Source organism: Vidua chalybeata, chromosome 4 (assembly GCF_026979565.1).
Source record: "Vidua chalybeata isolate OUT-0048 chromosome 4, bVidCha1 merged haplotype, whole genome shotgun sequence".
Lineage (NCBI taxonomy): Eukaryota > Metazoa > Chordata > Aves > Passeriformes > Viduidae > Vidua > Vidua chalybeata.
In genome coordinates this window covers 22,864,862-22,887,102 of record NC_071533.1, presented here as the reverse complement: position 1 = coordinate 22,887,102, position 22,241 = coordinate 22,864,862, and the positions used below count along the sequence as shown (strand labels likewise).

At 39.3% G+C, this 22,241-nt stretch overlaps 1 protein-coding gene across 5 annotated transcripts in view; it reads right to left on the bottom strand.

Moving 5' to 3' along the window:
* RAP1GDS1 (Rap1 GTPase-GDP dissociation stimulator 1) overlaps positions 1-5,965 on the bottom strand; it is a 91,614-nt gene extending 85,649 nt beyond the window's left edge. For 2 of the 5 annotated variants that reach the window (XM_053940623.1, XM_053940621.1), the window contains exon 1: positions 5,737-5,963. In XM_053940623.1, coding sequence (XP_053796598.1) covers positions 5,737-5,740 — 4 coding nt within the window. In that variant the 5' untranslated portion in view covers positions 5,741-5,963. Of the gene's footprint in view, positions 1-5,736 lie in introns of all 5 variants that reach the window. The other 3 variants (XM_053940624.1, XM_053940620.1, XM_053940625.1) reach the window with 3 other exon arrangements.
* Between the last annotated feature and the right edge of the window lie 16,276 nt (positions 5,966-22,241).

Here is a 22,241-nt window from a genome sequence, read left to right as displayed (position 1 = left end):
GTGAAGGAAATGGGACCTACTGTTGAAGTAGATGACTAAAAAAAAATTCCTTTGCAAGAGTGATTTCAAAAAAAAATTATTTCCCCTGATTTTTAAATGTGTAAGCGTAATTTTTATAATACATTTTTCTGACCTAGAAATAGAAATCATGAAAGCATTTCATTTATTTTAAACTGCAAAGTTTAACACAACTTTATACATGCATCCATGCTGTCAGTTTATGCCTACTGTTAACTTCAACTACTTCAGACATACACACATTTTTTTCCCCTGACAATTCTTATCATAATTTGTGGAGCTGTATCTGAAAGTGCTTCAGGTCAGAGATATTTCTAAGACACATGCCTTGCCTGTGCACACTTAACATTTGTACAGTTAAGGCATGCTGTACTTATTTGCAAGTCCTAAAGCACCATGCACGAAATTCTGTCCTCTACCTGGAGATAAAATCAACAGCAGTTATCTGGTTTATAGATTTGACAAATTCTTCTGGGCATCTGCCAACTTTGTAATCTACTTGAACTATAGCTTAAGAACCATATGAGATCACCAGGGTTTCTGCACAACTTCAAAGCTCCCTAAGCCAGAGCTGTGCAGTTCTCAGGCTGAACAAACATCGCCAGGCACTGTGCATAGCTTTGAGGCTCCTTGAACCACAGCCACTTGTTCCAGAGGGTTTACAAATTCTATTAGGCATATCTGGAGCACACATAAATTCTAATACACATCAGCTATGTTTCTGCACTAAAAGGAACTTCAACATTCAGAAATACATGGCTTTTAACTACCATTTTACTCTACCAAAACAAATTTCATTTGGTTGCCACTATAATAAAATCTGTAAATAGAAAAAAATTTCTATACCATATTTAACAAAAGGAGGCCCTGGGCGATAGTCCTTGCAGTGAAAGCTGTTACTTATAAAATCCTTTAGTAGGAAAAGCTCTTTGTCTAATTAAAATTCACACTGCCATTTGAAAAACTTCTCCATTAGCTGGAGAACACATATTAACATTTCAAGACACCTAATTTCCAGAAGCTTAGATGTAGTTTCTAATCTATTTTAATCTGGAAACAAGTTAGCATCTAAAATTTAATGCCTTCAATAGTATCAAGACAGCAGGAATGCTCATTTTCTCAAGCGCAGCATATGAACAGACCCAGGTGGACCAGTCAGCAATGCAAAGTGGGTTTTCTCTTACATAAGTAACTAGGTCACTGTCTGATGTCCCTTTGTTATCCTACAACACGAACTTCATCCTGTGACAGAGTTAAGAAGGGATAACAACCAACCTCCTTGACAAATGCCACAGAACAATCTCCATAGCCTTCTCTCCTGTCAAACAGTAATGACATTATTTTCACTTTTTTTTGAACAAATACTTGTTCATGCTGATCTCTTCTTTTTGTTTTACATATTTGTATATAATTAAATTCTGAGAATTTCCAGAAATAATTCAGCTTTACTTGAGAAAAATTGAGAACTATAATGAGTCTTCTCAAGCACTGTCAGCAGCATACAATTGGTACTATAAAAAAAGAAAAATAAAGTAATAATTATCTTTTATTTTATTTACATTCTCCTAGCTATTGTCTTTATGTGGAGAGGAACATAGAGTAGACCTCCTTCTTTCTTCCTCCTATTTCTGTCCTCTGTTGTTCTATTCATCCATCTTTAGTTCTAGTATTTCTCTCCCTTCATGCATTTCCCTTAAGGGATTTCTGTTCTCTTCTATTCTTGTCTTGGTAGCTTTCTCATTTCCATTATTACAGCTTTTGTTTCCTTCAGGTTTCAGCTGTTCTTCTGCCCTTTCCTCTTTCAGTTTGATGCTACAGAAAGCCAGACGTTCCTCACAGACTTCTGAAACTAACTCTGATCCTTCTGTTCTCAGGAAACATACTTGTCAATGAAGCCTTTAACGTAAAGCTAAAGACAAAATTGGTTGGTTTCAGTCTGACATAGTAACAGAAGAATACAAATACTGGCCTGATCACAGGAACAGTTATTCATTGAGGAAGGTCAGTCAGAAGTAACCTAACCTTTCTGGTTGTTTTAAAAGCACACTTCAAGGAACATTACTGAAGCAAGAGATATAGTCTAAAAGCAGCTTCTTCTCTGTTTATGGCTAAAAGAGAAGACTTTTACCAAAAGCAACCTCATTTTTTCCAAAATGCTAACAACCCTTTATACTGGCTTAAACTGGTGTATTCTGGCTGGCTAGAACTAAAATGCTGATGGGTGTTAGAAGTGTCATTGTTTTAGCAAAAACTTTAAAAGAATTATAAATTATCTTTTTGTGCAATTGACATAACTGATGTCAGATTTGCATTTCATGAAAGAAAACTAGCAAAAGAGTCCAAGATGGAAGACTTTTTCCCATTAATTTTCATTTGTCTCATCTGAAGCTACTGATTACAATTTTTTGATCAAAAGCAGGTTGGTCTACTCTATCTTCCCAAAAGAAATACTGGATACAGCCATGCCTGAAGCTTTACATCCTCCTGCCTCCTCTATTTCATGAACCATCATCCTGAAGATAGGCGATGGTTTGTTACACCCTGCTCTATAGCTCAGTTTCAATTTAGTCTTTCACAACCACAAGACTGGTTGCATGTGCTAATTCTTCAGGGAAAGTGGGAGGGAAAATTGAGTATATCTGGCAGGTGAACAGCAATATAAATCTTTGTTCTGATAACTAAGTGGACAGTACTAAAATAAATCCATCTACATTATGGACTGGGAATCGTACATATTTTGTCACTGAGCCTTTATTGCTAGCTATTGTAAACAGAACCTAGCAGGCTGCTTATGCAGCTTGTTGCCCAAGTGAGCACCTATGTCTGAGCAGAGGCTGCCTTCCATTTCCTGCTAACAAGAGCAGGGCTCTCAAAATGGAAGAATATTTTTATGAGCTTTCACTATTACAGACTGTAACTGACACTTCAAACAAAGTGATAAGTGACATGAAAACAATTGTATCCTGTACTTGTAATCTGCATACAAACTCTCATAAGTGGTGTTTTTCAATCTTCTGCTCAATGGATTACTGCTGAGTGGTTAAATTGTAACAGAGTTCCTAATTTTTATTTCATTAATTTACATCTGAGGAATAATTGCAGCCTGCTTACAATAACAGGTTGCTCTAAAATGGAAAGATTTTCTTGGATACAGTGTGATTGTACGAGTTTACCAGTTGTGTTTTTCGAGGTTAAAAAAAAGAATTGACTGAGGAAAGGGACCCTTCATGGTGAAACTGCAGGATTACATTAGTAACTGAAAAGTAAAAGCCTTGTAAATGTTTTTGTAACAACAGAAATAAGGTAGTGGTGGTGTACATGTCACCTGAAGTATTCTAAGTCCTCTACTGCCAGCTCTACTTAAGGCCACCTACCTCTCAAAGCCAGAAGTTGAATAGTGTTCAAACTCTACTCACACACGGCTTTACAAACTATAAATGCAAGCAACAGAAGTAACAATTTTGGAAAGAACCGGTGTTACTGAGAGGAAAGAGCAACCCTCCCGGAGGAAACAACTGCCATAGTAATGTCTTCAGAGGAACACACACATGGAAACAGCGTAGCAGAAGACTTATTTCTATACAGTGAAGAAAAGGCAGATCCTTGTATGCATAACAAGTATTTTTAACTACAGAAATCTTTTGGTTTGACCTAGAATATATCTGCTTGGGCTTCCATGTTATATCTTCAGTATAGAAACCAGTTAATACTATGCCAACCTGCATACATACCGAAAAGACTATATGCTTAAATGTAAGATATCACTGCACTTTTTGCCACAAACACTTGTTTGTTGAGCATGATTTCTGGAAAGATATAAAAGCCATTGGAAGAACAAATTCATCCTTGATTTAATTCTAAGGATTTTCAGCTTTTATGCTACGTGTTACCAAAAAGACAGCCATAACCTGAATGGGGGAATCTACTGCATTGACTGTGTAAGCTTAAACATAGATCTTAGACATTTAAAGTCACTACACTTGTCAGCCAAGGTGAAACTGATTTCAATCTTTGCTGCTCGCAAGAGCTGCTGCAGCGGCTACTTACAGTTTGCTTTGATTTTATAGTCAGTGGAATCAGACCCTGATATGTGAAGAACAGAAAAAGCCCCAAAAAACCCTTCCTTGGTATTTTCACAAGCAATCTCTCTGGGCAGTTATGGCCAGGTACTGACAGAGTCTACAGACAAGTTATTTCAATCTTCCTGAAAATAATTATAACTACTCTTACTTTTGCAGCAAGATTTTGTATCAGATTCTCAAGCTGTTTACAAACGTGTCTGCAACTGAAGTGTAGTTTCCTCCAAAAAGGAGTGATGTGCTCATTCTGCACCAGCTTTTCTGAGCATGTTTTTAGCTGATGCCCTGAAGTTACTATTTTTGGAAGGCAAAGCAACTAGACTTTGACCAGAATGATGAGACTAATAGTCTTACTTTGTGAATGGAGACTGGAAGCATAGGCAAACTAAATTTTGGTATTTTGCCTTTTCAATCCTCATGAAAAAGAGATCTTCATGACATTGTTAGAGTTTAACCTAACTGATGAAATCTGACAGTTATTCCTCACGTCTGACCCTGGCAGCTTCTAGTTTGAGCGATTCTCCAAAGGTTTTCTACTGCTTTACAGGAGTTAAGTAAGTATTTAACCTCATTTTGCTACCAGAAACACTGAGGCCCAGCAACAGCTTCCTTCCACGGAAACTTCTAGTTAAAAGTGAAAGATGCATGTGATCTGCAAAGAAACTACTGATATACCTAAGGCCACAGGAAGTGCTGATGTCAAATCCCGGAGCCGAGTTCAGGAGCTGCCACCTCCTTAAGTCTGGTTGTGAACCATAGTTCCTCGCCCTCTGGACCTGCAACCTTGAGCCCACCATCATGTTTGGCAGACTGGCTGGGTCTTTGGCAGCTCAGCGTGGCACCTCCTACCCATCCCTGGGATCTACATTACAGCCAGATTTCTGGAAAATCTGTTTTATGGTGGCTGTTTCATGCCGGGAGAGCTGTAGCTTTGTGCGAGACGATGAGGTGGAGAAGGCAAGAGAAATTCACCAGCAGCTCTGTTAAGAAAACCCAAATGCTTCCTGGTCTCGTGTGCCATTTGTTGGGCACTCCATACAAATGTCAATCAGAGTGAAACTACTTAATTTATAATCTTGAGACAAAAAAGGGAGAGGTAACATGGCTGCATTTCAAGGCACGATTAATGCTCTAAAAGACGGAGAAATACGAAGACCCTTGCCTTCCTCAAACAATGAGCAGAGATTATAAAACAATCTAAACGTACTACCCCAACTTATCTCCATTACGCAAACAGTAACTGGGAAAGCGTCCTGGGGGTGCCTTACATAACTCCTTGCTCTGAGCCCCCCTTGGCACCCGGGGAGTTGATCTTTCCTCTGAACCCCGAACGCAGCCCCGGCTCCGCGAGTGCCGTGCGGAGTTCCCCGGGCTGGGCGCAGCCGGCGGGCAGAGGCAGCGCAGCGGCAGCCGCGGAAACTTTGCGCCGCAGGGGCCGGGCAGCGGCCGCGGCAGCGCCGGGGGAACCGGGGGGGCTCGGCAGAGCCCCGAGCCCCCTCCCCGGCGCTGCGAGGGAGGCGGCCGATGGGAAAGTTGCACCGGCCGCCTCTTCCCGCCCGCCGGAGACGAGAGGGCGGCGGCCTCCGGGGGCAGAGGGGCGGCGGCAGGGGCTGCACAGCGCGGGGCTGGGGCGACTTACCCATGGTGCCGCCGCGGCCTCCTCCGCCTCCTGCTGCTGCTGCTGCTGCTCCTGCAGCCGCCGCCTCTCCGCCGGCGCGGAGGGAGGCGCGGGAGGCGTGTGCGGGGAGTGAGGCGCGGCGCGGAGCCTGCGTGCGGCGGGCTATGAGTCAGGGCAGCACATCCGGGCACGGCCGGGAGACACCCCGCCCGACAGCCCGCCCGCCCGGCCGCACCGAGCCGCCGCCGGGGAAGGGCGGGAGCCGTGCAGGGAGAGAGGAGGCGGCGCGGGGCCGGCAGCAGCGCCCCCGGCTGGGGAGGAGGCGGCGGCGGGGCGGGTCCGCTCGCAGCGCCGGCTGCCGCCCCTCGGGCCTCCTTTGTTACAGGAGCTGGGGTGGGGCCGTCCCGAGGGCGGCTGCCGGGGATGGAGGGATGGTGCACCCCGCACATCACCGCATCACCGTCGCTGTGCGCCGTTCCTCGGCCCGCAAGGAACGTGGTGTGCTTTAAACACGGCGCTCGCCGTTTTAAAGTTCATATTTAATGATACGGACTCAAAGGAGGAGTGTTTTCCAAGAAGGAGGGGATTACGCTAGATGGATAATGGGGTTTTTTTTGAGGTGGTCTGTGTGAGGAAAAGGATGAGTGGAGGAAGCGGCAGGTGATGTCCAAGTGCTGCACGTTTTGCTGAACCAACATGACAGGTTTTACACCCGAAACTGAGAGGCGCGAGGTAGTTCTGTGTGGAAGGCATTTTTAACAAGAAAACGAATGTCTGTGTTCAGTGGTCCCTATTCCTTTCTGCCCTCGAGTTCAGTATCTGTAAAGTAAGGAACAAAAAGGAACTGTTTGCTGTTGCAGTTCTCATAGCATTTTCAGAAGGAAACATTTGAGGGGGAAGGAGATGAATTGAGTAGTTTCTGTGGTATTTTCCAAATCTTCTCATGGTTATGTATCCGTGGTTTTACCTGAGTAAATCCTAAAGTATGGTTAAATAGAGTAGGACCACAGAGCATGATAAGAGGGGTTTGCTTGTTGTGTGGAAATGGATAGGCCAGGGACAATTCTGATGAGTGATGCAAAAAGAAGTTTTAGTTGAATCATCCCCCACAGTGGCTTCACAAGTGACACCAGTAGTCCCTCTCACCAGCAGTCAGCAGCTGCCAGGGATTTCCTCTCTGGAACACATCCCAGGAGCTTTCATGCCTGGGATGATGGGCAGTGTGATGTGACAAGCAAAGAATAATTCATCAGTCTTTCTGCAGAGTCCAGACTGAACATGTTGGGGTTTATCCATTTACTTTGCTGTAGCCCTATGTTTCACCACGTCTTTCCTTGGGACACAGTGGAATTTTGTAGTTGACTTCAGCAGGGTTAACCACTGTCCCAGTATGCAGAACTTGACACTGAAGATATGTAAATTTATGATCAACTGATGCTGAAAATTAGTATCTTTTATAATGTTAGACAGCACAACCAGTTTTGTTACTGTTTTCATTGCACTGAGACTGCAGGAAATTCAAACCAGAACATGTTGGATTTTTAACTGCAGGGTTTATCTAATTCAGTACTTTAAAAAACCACAGGTTTCTTAAATGAGCCTAAGTGGTGAAAAGCTGCATTTTTTTCTGCTTTCCTCTATTTTCAAACCTTTTTTTGAAATTAATCTTTGTTCTATGTTTATACCTCCTTATTTCTTTCAATCAGCAATAAATTTTGCTTTGGCTTTATATCTGTGTCCCAAATATCTCCTCTACTTTTCTGGGGAAAAGGGCAGTGATCTTACTGATCTGTCTTTGAGAGGTCATAGAAGACATATTCCACATATTATTTCTTGTGGGATAAATCCCACATAGGATACATTGGAGAAACTGTAAAATGCTCAGGTTTCTCTAGTTGACTTTACATGTCCTAACTGAAATGCACACGTGTACCTTTGCAAGACCCAGAAAGGTAGGACCATTACCTGCTTCAAGAAAGGATTTTGAGGGCAGTGACTTCTAAAGAATTCTGTATCAAAAACACTGCCAGAAAGAGGCCATAGAATGTCTTTGGTTTTAATTCATTTCAGTGTATCGAAAAGAACCATGCAAAACTAGGGAGACCTTTTGTTCTTTTGACCAAATACTTATTAATTCTAGAACAGAAAGAGAAAGCTCCAAACAAGCTGATGACTCGATTTTTGTCAATCTCTTAATTAGGTACAAGATTACAACAGGAAAAAAGGGTATTGTTAAAAAAACCTCCAAGTGCTGCCATTCTTACAGTTGAATGCAAGATCCTGCATGTATGGTTACACATGGAATAGTTCAAAAGGGAGAAGAATCTTCATGAGAGGAATGTCCATCCCCAAGAGACTATATAGAAGAATTTTGGGCCCTTAGGCTTAGATAACACATATATAGAAGATAATACACAAAATCAGTGTGTTGATTTTTTTTTAAGTGATCAGCCACCTGCAAAGTGTGGTCATGTGATACCTGCAAGAATGTCTCATTAAAAACAATGAAATTAGGATGGTCCTGATTCATGAAGGAAAAAAAATTAATTAAAACCCAGGTTTTTGAGAAAAACAGGCAATTAGAAACAATGCATTGTGTTACTGGTGAGGTTTGCAGTAGAAATTGGGAAGGAACCTGTACAAGTCTATTGTGTGGATTTCAGAAGTTGTTTCATTTCAGCAGTGGGGGAAAGACTGAAAAATTAGTTCATAAAAATATCCTTTAGAACAGCTTATCACTGCTTTTCTTTCTGCACTTCTAACGCAGCTGTGAAAATTGAGTTGTAGACTACAGAAATTAGGAAGTTATTAATAAGTGCTTTCTCTGCAATCCAAGACATCGACTGTGTCTGATGTCCTGCAAGGAAATGGAGAATTTTCTTTGACCAAGTGACTTTCAGTGCTTACCACTTCATGAATGTTCTTTCTCAGATCTTGCACCAATTTCAAATTCTCAGCACATCTCCTTGAAAATCTCCACACATAGGTTATACCATTTAATTTGGCACAAAGGCACATGTAAGGAATATATTTTAAATTGCCCCTGTACAGATACTAGAGGGCTACAGGAGCAACAGGAGCATGCTGGGATTCTCAAATGCATAAGGAAAAACTATATGCTACTGTAATTTAGTGGAAGTCACGTCATCCGATGGGAATGGGCTGTCACAACTTATTCATTATCGAAGGGCAAAGAAAGCAAAAGTGTGGGTAGCACTTTACCCCTGTTAGAGGCATAGACAACCTTTTGAATCCAGGCACCTTGATAGATAAATCTCAGTTCTTATAAAATTAGAGGTGAAAATGGTGCTTGCACATGGAAAATAGGACAAGCTACTTCTTGAGACCTTCCTGCAGTATGTGAATTGGGAGACAATAAAAGTGTGCAGAGGGATGGCTGGCTACTGGCTGGCAGCCTTCTCCCCGAAGGTAAGCTGCCTCAACATGGTCCATGGGATAAGAGCAGTTATTGATTGAGAAGTGAACACCTTAACTTTTTCTATGATAACTCATTCACATTCCCATACCAACTGTGTAAGTATTCATGATAAAGCCTTTCTTGAAAGCTAAAATTAGAAAAAGGTACCTGTAGGTACACAGTTTGTGGTAATTGGGGTCGGGCTGTGGCCAGCCTCATCCCCAGTGGGCTACAGCTGTGAAAAGCAGGTGAGCAGCATTGACAGCAATGAGCCATGGAGTGCCCAGGTGCACTGACCATCACCAAAGGGAACAGAGGGCACACAGGTGCCATGCATGGACATGAGGGTATAAAAGGTTGGGCTGAAGAAGAAGAAGGGCAGATATTGGAAGCCTTCTGCAGTGGTGTGGTGTTACTCTCTATGGGTTGAAGCCTTCTGAAATTGTACGGTGATAACTTCGTATGTGGTGGCCATCTCAACTGCAACATATGCTGCAACAGGTACCCTTTTGATCTGTAAGTGCAATTTAAATACTAGAATGGTTGACCTTAAAAAATCTGAGAAACTAATTGGTTTTTTCATCCTAAGCTTTCAAAAAAACAATGCTTAGATCTGTCTGAAGAAAAAACTCATTTGTGAGTTTATATGTGTTGTGTGTTATGCTGTAAGACTGTAGTAACCCTTTCTGGCCTAAAAATTTGGGGCTTTTTCAATGACCATGTGTATTGGGAACAGTAAAAATGGGATATGGTGTTTGGTGTATACATAACTCATGAAATTACAGTAGGTGTAGGCTTGATTCACACTTTAGAGCTGAAAGCAATTTCCTGCATAGTCAAAAAGAAATTTCTTCCTCTTTGCTCTCAAATGTAACTGGACAGTTGTATTACGTTTTATTTTCTTGCTAGGGTTTTATGTTTGTTATAGCTTTTCCCACAAACCTCAAAAGGAGCTAGGAGAGCAATTGGAGGGAAAATTGTTCTAAGATTATTTTGTCTGCTTGAAATATCTTTGAATGATCTAGTCATAAGATCTGGGCTTGGGAAGGACTTTGCTTCCAGGTGAGATTGGTAGGGGCCTTGCCAGTCTTTGCCTTTCTTTTCACTATGGAGGTGGTTTGCCAGCTGCGCTCCTACCTGTAAATCTCACCTAAACAGCATCCAGGTGTGCAGCTGTCTTGGGTAGGAGAATTTGGGCAGGTGATTGCTGTTTCTCGGTGATGGCACATAGCTGGATCTGACTAAATCCCCATAGGGTTCAGGTGAGTAAAGTCAGACTAATTATGAAACACCTAGGTTAAATTGTTGGCCCAATGGTCTCTGCTGGCATTGTGTTTGTGGAAGTTATTCACCACAGCTGTGAGACAAAGTTGAAAAGAATGAAGGAGAGATCTGGAGAGTTTATATTCCTTCTCAAGGCTGGTGAGAACTTGACTTCTCTCATCAAACTTAAATACCATAAAATGAAAGAGGTTAAAGTATTCACCAAAAATGAAGTTTGTTTGCAGATATCTCCAGCTTCTCTGTAAGTATATTCTTCCCCATATGGGCTGACTATCATCTCCTAATTTAAATAATTTTCCTACTTAAATCAGAGGCGTGCGAGATGAGTTGGAAAAATCCCTTTTATTGATTCACATTGCTGTTTCTGAGTAAGTGCTAATACACAAGCATATTCTTGTGTAAAGACTTATTTGGTGGTTGTTAGATGTACAAAGCAATTATACAGTGTTCTTTATTTTTAATTGTATACCTTTAGTACTTCTTCATTTGCAAATAGATGTTTTTAGACTTAATGTAGTGAAGGGAATACAGCTGCAGCAGAGTTTGTTTTGCTGAGTTTTATTTTAGTAGTATGAAGCATTTTATACTTAAATATGTAGTTCAGCACAAATAATACTCCTCCATTAGGATAATTATGTTTTTTTTGTTTCTCCGCTTCCATTAATTTCTCTAATTAAAGGCAATTAAAAGTAAGCTCTGTAAGTAACTTTTAATTTGTGAAAACTACTTTAGACATGATAATACCAGTGGAAGTAATTTGGATTCTACCTGAGCAACAATAATTATAATAGCAAAGGTGTTGTTAGGTAGTGCTGCTGTGTTCAACCCTTAGTGATGCCTAAACCATAAGGTTGCAATACAAGGAAAATAACATTTTAAAGTAGAGTTACAAAAAAATCTGGTTTGAAATATCACCTTTATACTTCCTAGGTGGTATAGGCAAATTACTTTGGTCTGTGATTGTGTGGCCATGAGCATGCCCATTTCAACAATTGGTGGGTAATGAGCGAACTGCCTGTATTTTGCTAGGACCAAATAGCCAAAGCCCCCAAAAGTCCAGGAAAAATCCTACCATCCCTCAGTGCCAGACAAAATACTGCAGTGTTTTAATAACATCACTAAGCTTTCAGAATTTAAATAAGACATTACAGATATTTTTACAGTGTTTTTTACTTAAATATTTCTGCCTTTTTTCAGCACTGCAATTCAATGAGCTTGGGCTTCCTTGGTGCTCTTTCCTTATTTTGACTCAATTTGCTTTGTCCCTGTTGGGAAATAATTTTGCCACATGTGATGACTGGTTTAATTCTGATTGAAGTTAGGAAATGAATAGTGTGTATTCAGATCACTCTCTTCAGTGGAATTTGCAACTCTGAGGCAGTGACTTGCCTTGTTATTGTCCACAACATTATTGGCAGTGTTAATCTGGAGAAACAAAGATCCACATTAACACAAGCAATCTTCTTATGCTTGGACTGTGTCCTTTTAAAACCTGTCTTCAGTTGAGGCAGGTAAAATAAAAACTCTGTAGTTTATTTTGGTTCCTTTGTATAGCAGTTCAGCCAAAGGTAGCAAAAATTCCTTAGTATGTTCATGTGTGAAGGACCCTGTATGTTCAGTGGTTCCTTAACTGTAAAACTGTCATAGATTTCATTGAATTTCATAACACTAACTTTCAATATATGCATCTATCTACCTATCTTCACAAATATTTAATGTATATGTCTATATGCATGCACACAAATATGCATTTGTATATAGCTATTTCTGGGATAACTTAAAAGTAGGAATTGCATATGAATGGGAAAAAAAAGGGTGGATGTGGGAGCCTGAAATAATAACTTTGAATACCACAGACAAAATCCTTAGGCTTACATTTTTCTATGCTACAGAATTAGTCATTTCCCCAAAGAAGCTAGTCTTCACATTCCTGTTGAAGACAGCATTTTGCTGCAGCTGCATGCCTTCCTTCTTTCTTCCTTCTTTCTGTTTTTTTGTGGGCTTTTTTTTTTTTTTCCTATGCCTTAAGCTGCTGCAAATCATATTTCTCTGACTGAATTCTAGAATGTAAATAATTAGTTGCATCTCATTTGTTCTGGGTCTTGGTGATAGAACCCCCTTTATAACCAGGCAACTATGCATACAACCTGGTGATCCAAGTAACTTTTTGAATTGTCATTTTTCCTGGGAAAGCTCTCAAAATCCATAATGTATTTGAGATACTGCAAGAAATGTAGCCTGCAATAGCATCTGTCATTTCTCTAGCTGAAATTGTGCAGTTGCGCAAATCTGAGAAGACTGAATTTTCAGATAGATGATGAGTTCTGGTCTGCACTGCTGGTTCTCAAGTTTCTTTTTAATTTTTTTTTCTTTAGTTTTCTTAGACCATACAGCTGAAGAAGTTGGGGTGGGAAGACACCTAATGCTGTGAAAGTGATTAATGTGCATTAGCAAAGGCAGGGGATGTGTCTATGTGTATGTAAAATGTGCATGATGGAGCTATAGCTGTAAAAGTGCTGCTTTAGGCAACTAAGATGCCTGGTCTCTATGAAGGGTTGGGTAAGTGCCTCATATTGTGAATTTTGAATTTGTTTTTTTAATGTTGAAATCTATGTACCATCAATGATATTACCAATAAATCCACAACCATTATAGCATTAAGAATAAACTGTAGCATTTCTAAAGTATGACAGTGTCTTCCAAAACTAGAATTAGGAAAAATCTGCACCTAGGCACCAGCAGTGAGGCCATTATCTTCTCTGAATATTTTAGCAAGTGCTTAGCAAGCTTGCCTGTTCACTGAGGTTGAGAATTTCAGAAGGGCAATATTGAGACATTCAAATGCCCACAAGAACTGCTCTCAAGATATTGAAGCATTTCACTGTTTTACTGCTTGAAAAGTTAAATCTAGAGGTCTGAATCTGCAGATTTCTTGGGATTTGCATCCACAGAGGGCTTTATATCTCAAAATGTTGGTATCAGTTTCTCCTTCCTTAATGCCTTTTGCTTTTCCCCAAAAGGGCATTAATCTACTTACACATATATAGTAATAGGACATCTCAAAAGTTTTCAAATGTGTTAAACCAACTTCATTGAGCCAGATTTATCACTTCTTGTCTTTCTAAGGTTTGGTCCATGTTAAAAATTAAGCATAAGGGATGTTCCAGTGTCAAAAAATATTCTTATTTTCCCCAGTGGGAGTAGAAATACAAACCCAGTATTGTTAAAAATCATGCCTATGGGAACAGGTTCAGTTGCCTCTAAGTTCCTCAGGTTGTACATAGGACTTTAGTCTTGGGAAAGACGGAAATTTTAATACAACAAGCTGAAGAATAATACAGGGCATCAGGATTGAAGATGAATGTGAAAGAGGTGTTGCTTAGTCTAGAATCTTTAAGATAGTACTTGAAAGGGCTGTGAGAATGGTTGAGCTTGATGGATGATGATTCCAAGTACATGACAGTGGCTTGATAGCTGATGCAGCAGTTGGATTCTGAAAGGACTAGAGAGTAAGACAGACCATGAAGAGTTTACAATTGTAGTGTAAACTTAAATTTGAGATCAAGAAAAAAGATTGTTATCTATTATACTCCAAGCTGTGGGAGAAAGCTGATCTGGCGCATCAGGATAAATTAATGTAATAGAGAAACGAAAAGAATCTGACGTTTATGAAGCAAGATGAAAAAGGATTTGTGGTCAGCAGTAGTGTTCTGACATGTGGGGAAAGCTACTAATCTAGAAGACATCTGGGATATAGCAGCATTAAGAGAGGATCAGATTATAGGCAGAAGTGAATGCCAGTGCAATTAGAAATGCAGAGACTCTTCAATATTTCCATTAATTGCTGCATTGTCTCCTGGACAAGCTACCCAAACAAAATAGAAAAAAAATCAATTACAATTTATTCAAATCCATACTGTTGACTCATTTAAATATTATTTTCATCAGTGTTGTAGGCCAAAGTCTGGCTGACTCATGTAGAAGCCTTAAAATTGACATAAGAAGGTGCAAGAATAGAAAGTTTCATTGTTCTTGTTGTTACTGAGGAGAATATTCTTTGACAGATTTGTATCCTGACTTCATGTGAAGGAACTTGGACCTTGTTTTCCAGGAACTGTATGGGTGTGCTTGGGACCACTTCTAGGCAATGCTGAGCACGACCCTCTAACAGTATAGATGTAAGCTATGTACAGCTACATTTGTCTTCACAGTCACAGCTTTATTTCTAAAAACTGCTAGATACATCCTTTTCCTAATAACAGGTATTAATGTACTGATTTTACTCATCAGGCTTTCTAATTTTAAAGCCTGTAGCTGATTTGAAGCTGCCCTATTTTAGTGCTGTGTATCTCTGATAGCATATTTTTCCCACCACTAGTGTTAATTTAGCCTGTCAGGCATTGTGACACACTGCAAGACCGTGCAGATACTTGTCATGCCTGAAAACACTATCCTGAGCACTGCAGTTGGGGGTGGAAGTTGCAGCAAGGGTAATTACCACATATCTTGATCTTCAGGCAGTGGAGATTGTGGTTAGGAGGGGTTTCCCCCTGGGGAGAAGGGGGAGGTAAGACTCAGCTGACTTGGTGTACTCTCAGTGGTTTTTGGCATAGTGAGGAGAGCTGCAGCAGCACAGGAGCTGCCATCTGGAAGAGGACATACAACCCATCAGCAACGAGGGGGGACACACTGATGCTGGAGGGGAGGTGATGGGGAAGAGCCTATAAAGAAGGAGATTTAAAAATGAAAAGTTTTATAAGAGGTGTGTTATATTTTAGCCTTTACAAAGAAAATTTTGATTTAAATGGCAGTTTCCCAGTGCTATCTACTACTGCCTTTCCTAGCTCTGCATTACAGCTCTGAGCTCCCAATAACCTCAAATGGTACTGTGATTTGCCTGATGATTATTACTGTATAAAAAAGTTTATTTGATCCTAGTCTGCATACAGGGACACCTGTATATGTACCTATGTCTGTGTATTTTTAGTTATAAGGACCTCTGGACTTGAAACAAAAACACTGTTGTCAACAACAAACTTGGAGGCCTTTGAAAAATTAGCTTTGAAGTCTTAAACTTCTTGCTGCAGGGCTGACTACAGCTGTGCTTCCTGCAGTTCTTGATGGCAAGAACTGCAAGAATGTTTAAGTGAAAGAAGGGGGTTTCAAGTAATGTTTTGTATTTGTATTTTGTATTTCTGCATTGTATTGCTGGATTTTGAATTTTTTGATATTTGAGGTTATGTCTTTTTTTCTTTGTGCATGAAGCTAGTAACTACCCAAGCTTTAAATTTTAAATTAGCTTTAAGGGCTCTTAATTAACAGCCCTTAAAACAATTTCTTTTTAAATAAACCTAGATACTAAATGAAAAATTAGCTGAAAAAAAAAATCATGAACCAGTGTAGTTAAAATGGCTGTTTGCTTCTCTGTTTACTTACTGATGCATTTATCCTGTATGAGTCTTTACTGACTGTTTTATTAGAGGAAGTTTTCTAAGCTCCTGTGAATGTTATCGTAAGTGGAGGCCCCAGTGAGACTGCTCCTTAGTGAAAGCATATTTCCCTCTTTTCTTGGGTTTGCATTAGTGATAATGAGTTTCTGGAGCTTTCAGAGCTCTTGCCTGAAAGATAAGGCTATCGTGTCTTTGCTGTTGTTGGTCATTATAGTCACTGCTGCTTGGTGATATGCCAGGAATAGTTCAGGGATTAGCTGGTGCTGGGCCTGTGGATACACCTGTGTGTTATGCTAATATTGTGAAAAGAGTGGACTTGGATGTGTAATTCACAAGTATATTCAAGGGAAGTATGTGCAAATAAAATGTTCAAATCTCACCTGCAAATTATATGGACATCTAGGTCTAAAAACTCCTCTGTTGTAAAACTCTTAAAATTGCATGGTTGGAGAGCTGTGCCTACTTCACTGTGTAGAGAGACAACCTGATCTTTTTGTTCCCTTTTTATTCCTGCCCACCTGGCCCCTTGTACTGTCTTGTATACCTTGTAGTTTTGCTAGTTCACCTCCTCTGCAGAGACAGTAGGGCTGTGTGTTGTGCAGGGAAGCCTCTTCTCTTCTTTGTGCTCTGACTCCAGGTGACCTCTTTGTCTCCTCTAGGACTAGAAGTGAGACCTGAGCCTTAATGGAAGCAGCTGTGTGTTCTGACAGCATCGACACTCACCTAAGTCTAAGCTGAGCCTCCTAGAGCCCACGTGGGCTTGTTCTCAGACTCCTGTGGGATCCAAGGCTATCAAAATTCAGCATCGCAAAATTCAGCGGCTTATCTACATAAAGGATCTGGAAGTGAGAGCAAACAATAACCAGTGAATGGCATAGCAATAGCTTATTACCCTGATAAATTGGAAAGCTTGCAAATAAAAAGTCCTTGGGTAATTTTACAGGAGGGAGCAAACATAAATAACTGTAGCCTTCAATAATTTTAACTCCTGCCTCAGGGTTTCAATGGAATATTTCATCTCCTTTCCCCTGATATCTTACTCTACCAAATCAGAAGCATTATTTATTAAGATGGTTGTCAGAGAGTCTAAAATAAGAGGGTAATGTACTGTAGTTCCTTGTAGGCTTTTGGACCCCTAAGTCTTTATTCTGACTGAAAAATTCTGCTGTTCCTGAGACTGCTTATTTTAATGGATTTTTTTTCTTGTGCAAGGCAGATAGGATACAATCACTTCAATATAAACAAAAAAAGTAATAGATAATATTTTAGTGGAAGTTAAACATTTCCAAAGCTTCAAACTTTGGAGAGCTGAAACTGCCTCTCCAACAGCCCAGCTCTTTTCCACAGGGTCAGGCTTTTGTTCTCAGAAAAGATGAGTCAAACCCTGTTAACTGGTTTTATAGACCTCTGAGCTCTAGGAATTCTGCTGTTGTAGACTTTTTTTGCAGATTTTTTATATCCCAGGCAAAAACTCATTTGCATATGGTATTGTTATATGTTTTCCTTTGGCTTTCTAAGATTGAGTGCTATTTTTTTACTTGCAAATCTGCGTTGCCCCAGGATATGAGAGGTTTGTTTGAGCTCTTTTAATTGGCCAGTGATGTAAAAAAATGATTGTTTTCTATATTGAAAATGAGCTCAAATAACCCCTTCATGGAGCCTTTGTAACCTACTCTAACTTTCTATGCATTTTTACTGACTCAGATTTATTTTGTCTGGAAGGAGAATGAACTCTTCTAATCTTTTCTGTGGTAGCAGCTATGATTTTTGGGTTTACAAGACATCATCATAAAATATAGAAAAAACAAAAGAAAATTAACCATGCTTTCTAGTGTTCTTATTTCAGTGAAAAAGATACAATTCCAATTAAATCAAAGGAGGTAATCTGAATAGATATGATATGCCTAAGAATAAAATGGAGTTTGCTTTTTAAGATTTCTTTCATGTTGGTTTATATTGTAATTTTGAAGAGCTTACTTTTTATTTGCACTGAGACTATATTTTATATGGTGCTTTTGGACAAGAAGAAAAAAAATTCCTTTTTATTCTTTGAGAAGCCTGAATGCAAGAATCTAACCTGTAGTGTATAAAACCTCCATGGCTGGTCTTAAAGAGGCTTTATGGAGGTATTTTTGTTAGCATTCATGGCATCTTAAAATTGCGTGTTGATTTTTAGAATCTTAGGAGGAAAGGAGAAGTGTATAAATTAAACTTGACATTTTCTACTGAAATTAGAAATACATTGAACTATGAACTGTTTCTTCTGTCAGCTTTATTAACACTTGTTGGTTCTCCTACCTTCTCTTTTTTCTTGCCCCACTGCAGAATCCTTGCCTGTGACATTTTACTTTGTTCACAATTGCCAAGCCCTACAGCCAGAGGTTGCACACATCCTTTGAGTCCTATTTAGAGGAACTTGTCCCTGCCTTGTAGGTGGGAGAGTGTTATCTTGAGATTGAGAAAAATATGGCAATTTACTTGGCTGCCATGCTGTTCAGAGTCATTAGCTCCAGCTTTTCTTTTTCTTCCCACTCGTTCTCCACTCTGAACTTAAACCATGTACCAGAAATAAGCTGGGTTATACACATATTATTTAAAAAAAAAAATCTTCAGGTATAGCTGCTCTATATGACCCTAAGTGGTTTAACCACTGTACTCAGGGAAGGCTGAATGCATAGGTTTGCTTTTGGGTCTTGTAGCAGTTATTTAAATGGAGTTACTGCAGACAAACTTGTAATTGCTGAGTGAGAGGAACATTATAATGATACAAGTAGCTGTGTGCATTATGGTATGCCTGCTATTTTGTTGTTTTTTTTTTTTGTGACTACTATGCCTTTGGAGTTGTGCTTGGTGTTGAAAATAATAGTTAATCTTACTTCCTACTCTTCAGTGCAGTTGCTGAATTATATTAGTTTTGTTCAGTTGGGTAAGAACTGTGATAATCTTTCATCATGTAGGCTTAAATTTCTGTAAGGCGCATTAAATGAGCAAAATGGTGATGAACAATTCTGAGGAAAAAACTTATTCTTAACTCCTGAATATGTAGGGAACTTATGCTATTTCTCTGTGTCGTGTAGAGCTAAATTAAGATGGATGGCCAATGTTTATTCTTCTAATTTTTGCCTTCTAAAACTTACCAAAGGAATGTCTGTGTATGTATTTGGTCAGTTGTAGGGCTTGGTGGCCTTGACTGCGTTCTGCCAGCAAGGTGTGGGTGCTGCCTGGATGCCCTGCCAAGGCACACATCAAAGATGTTATTTTTGAGGGCTTTGCAAAGCGTTCAGCAGACGCTCTGTATAGCAGAATTAACTTGTCATGCTTGGGCTTTCTAAAGTGAAATTCCAGATTGAAACTGAGACTGTCACTTGTGTCTCATCACAGATAGCGCAAGAAAATAATTAGGAAGGAAAAAGAGCAGACAGACTGCGTTCCAGGCATTTTATACTGTCTGTCTCTATTTTAGGGTGAATGTGCACCACAGATAGAAGTATCCAGACTAGGAGGGAATGTATGCAATGCCCTGTCTCCTTTTAATTTTCTTTGGAGGAAAAAATCCAGGCCTATAGATTTAGGTTATCAAATGATCATCTTTCATGTTGCACTTCTCAGAGTTTATTGAAGAAGTACTCCAGAAAGCAAGCACAAGAATTGTTGTGGTTTTGCTGGTTTTTCTTCTGTATTTGAAACAATCGAAAATAAATGGTTGCAAAAGATATATAGGAAGTTAGTCCTCAAGCTGTTCTAAGGATGGCCTCCTTGCAAATACTTGCAGCCTGTGAACTATCCTATATAGCCAGAAACAGATTCAGCAAACGTTTTGCATGTAATCCCCAGTAAAACTTCTCAGCCTTTCATTTTAATAAGAGATTTCTGTACTGCTATAAGCATCTTTAACACCATAGGTTATATGTTTCAATTAAGTGTATCTGTGTTTTCACTTCTTTTGGTGTTCTGAATCTATTGAGCTTTAATCTGAACATATTGTTTTATTTTTTTCTATGTAAGTACTATATTTCCCCCCAATGTACCATATATAGTACCCTGTTAAAATCCAGAGCTACACATAAATAAGACCTCAAATATGACTTCAAGTTGATAAAAACCAGAAAGATACTGATGGCTTTCATATTTCTCCTTTGTTAAAGAGGAAAAAGGATAAAAGAGCTACCACAGGATACCAGTTCAATGCAAGCTCCTGGTGTGGACAGGCTGCATTCACACCCTTGTGAGTTCTGGGATAGCTTCTCTTGGCAGGCAAACCCTCAGATCAGTTAGCAGGAATGATGTCTCATCAATGTACGTGTGCGTATCTTGATTAAGGGTGCACGTTGTTGGAGCTGACAGGAATGTCAGGCTCTTCAGATTCCCAGAAATTCTCTAAGCCTGACAGATATGAGGCTGGTGTTGGCTGAATACATTGAGATGATTTTTCACAAAAGATGAGTCATTCTTCTTCCTATATGAATTAATACCTCGTTCAGATCTGAATTTACCATTTCTCTGTGAGATGATTTTTTAAAAAAATTATTTACAATTCAGAGACAGAGCTGTATATATTATACTATCTAATAAACACTTAAATGCTAGAGTATGCCATACTTTTGAGGCATACAGAGAATTTTTTTCTTTTAGAAAAACCCTAGAAAAACTAAAGTCTTATTGAGTGTTACTGAGGACATATATTGAGATGCAAGTATATGCAGTGGAAGAAAGTCTGTTATTTTTCTGGGCAGAGACAGAAAAACTATCAAAGCATGACTAAACCTTGGAAAATGTTACGTGTTCTGTAGCTGAGGGAAAGGGTGTTTATCCTTGTCTTTCTAATTGCTTCATTTAAGTTATATCTTATCCAAAACTTTAAAGATAAGATCCAAATATTGTGTGGTACTATGAGTTTAGTAAATAAAGATATGATTTTTTTTACTTTAAATATAAAACTAACATACTGATAAAATCCTGAGTGTGGAAGCAATTTTATAAGGAAGGGATACTTAAAATATATATAATGAGCAGAAGCTGTTACCTTTATGCAGATATCTGTGTGTCAGTAAAATAGGTATTGTTTAACTATATCAACTGCATATTAGGATGTAAACACACTTTTCTTTCTCAAACTTGGTTCAAGTAGTCATTTAGGTCAGATTTGCACTACAAAGTTTTGCTGGCATAGCTGTTGTTACTTTTATTGAATGGTTGATAGCCACTGATTTCCTTTAATCTTCTAATTATCCTTTTCTTTGTATACAGTTGTCAATAAAATAACCTTTCAAGTAAAAGACCCTGGAAGTCTGAGATCTACCTGCTGGAGTGGAAATAGATGGTAATGAGCTTGGTGAGGGAAACAGACTTGTGCCTCATGAGAGACTGTCAGGGAATTTAAATGGACTGGGCACGAGGGTTTAGGCATGGGCTGAGCATAATTACGGCCCTCAGACAACACTGAGGAGAGGCTTTGACTACTGCATCTTGGACTGAGAAGGAAAGGGATTTAAAATATATCAAGTACTCTGGTACTGATGATAATGGAGGCAATTTTCATAGTACTTGGACAGTAATTGCTGAAATTCAGTATTTTGGTAGGAACAATGGTTGTAAGCTAAAGAGTTGTGCAATAGTTCAGTTGTGTCAGTACCAAGTAGAGTTTAATATTTACTAGTTCAGTGTAAATTTTCTGCCAATATTAATTTTGATTACAGGCATTAGAACTGGATGTTGCCCTGGCATAGATAGAATCCTTCTGTATGTCTGTTTTTGTATCTCTTTTGCTGCATCTGGTCCTTAATTAAAGCAGCACAAAAATCTGTGCGGACAAGCTAGAAAAGAAAAGTAAGTATAAACATCAACAAAAAAAGTATTTCAAAATGTAACTCGGTGTTCTTCCTGAGCCTACTTGCATTAACCTGATCCATGAGCAGCAAAGGGTTAAACACGCAGAAAGTGGCAAAACCCAGCTATTTTAGTTTTTTCAGACTCTCTATTTTAGTGAAACAAGGGAATAAATATGGGCTGCATCTTGCATTTCTTTCAGTCTAGCCTCTAATCAAGGATCTGCTTTTTCCTTTTGCAGTGGATAACATGGGGCTTAAGAGATTTCAGTTAAGAGAGACATGTTAATTAATCCAGGGCTTTATCTCCTCTTAGGTTGTCAAATATACAGATCCTTAATAATACCTCCTCTTTAGCATCTCACTGATGTCTTGATCTGTTTCCAGCATGAAACTTCAAGCTGTAAGTTGTCTCTTAGTGGTTAGATCTTATTTAGGATCTCTACATAACTATGATTGCCCATGTTCAGGAAAGGCAAATTTAAATTTGCTTTACAGGAGAATGGGGTCTCTGTATTAAAAGTGGAATATAACCTGCACTGTTGCAAA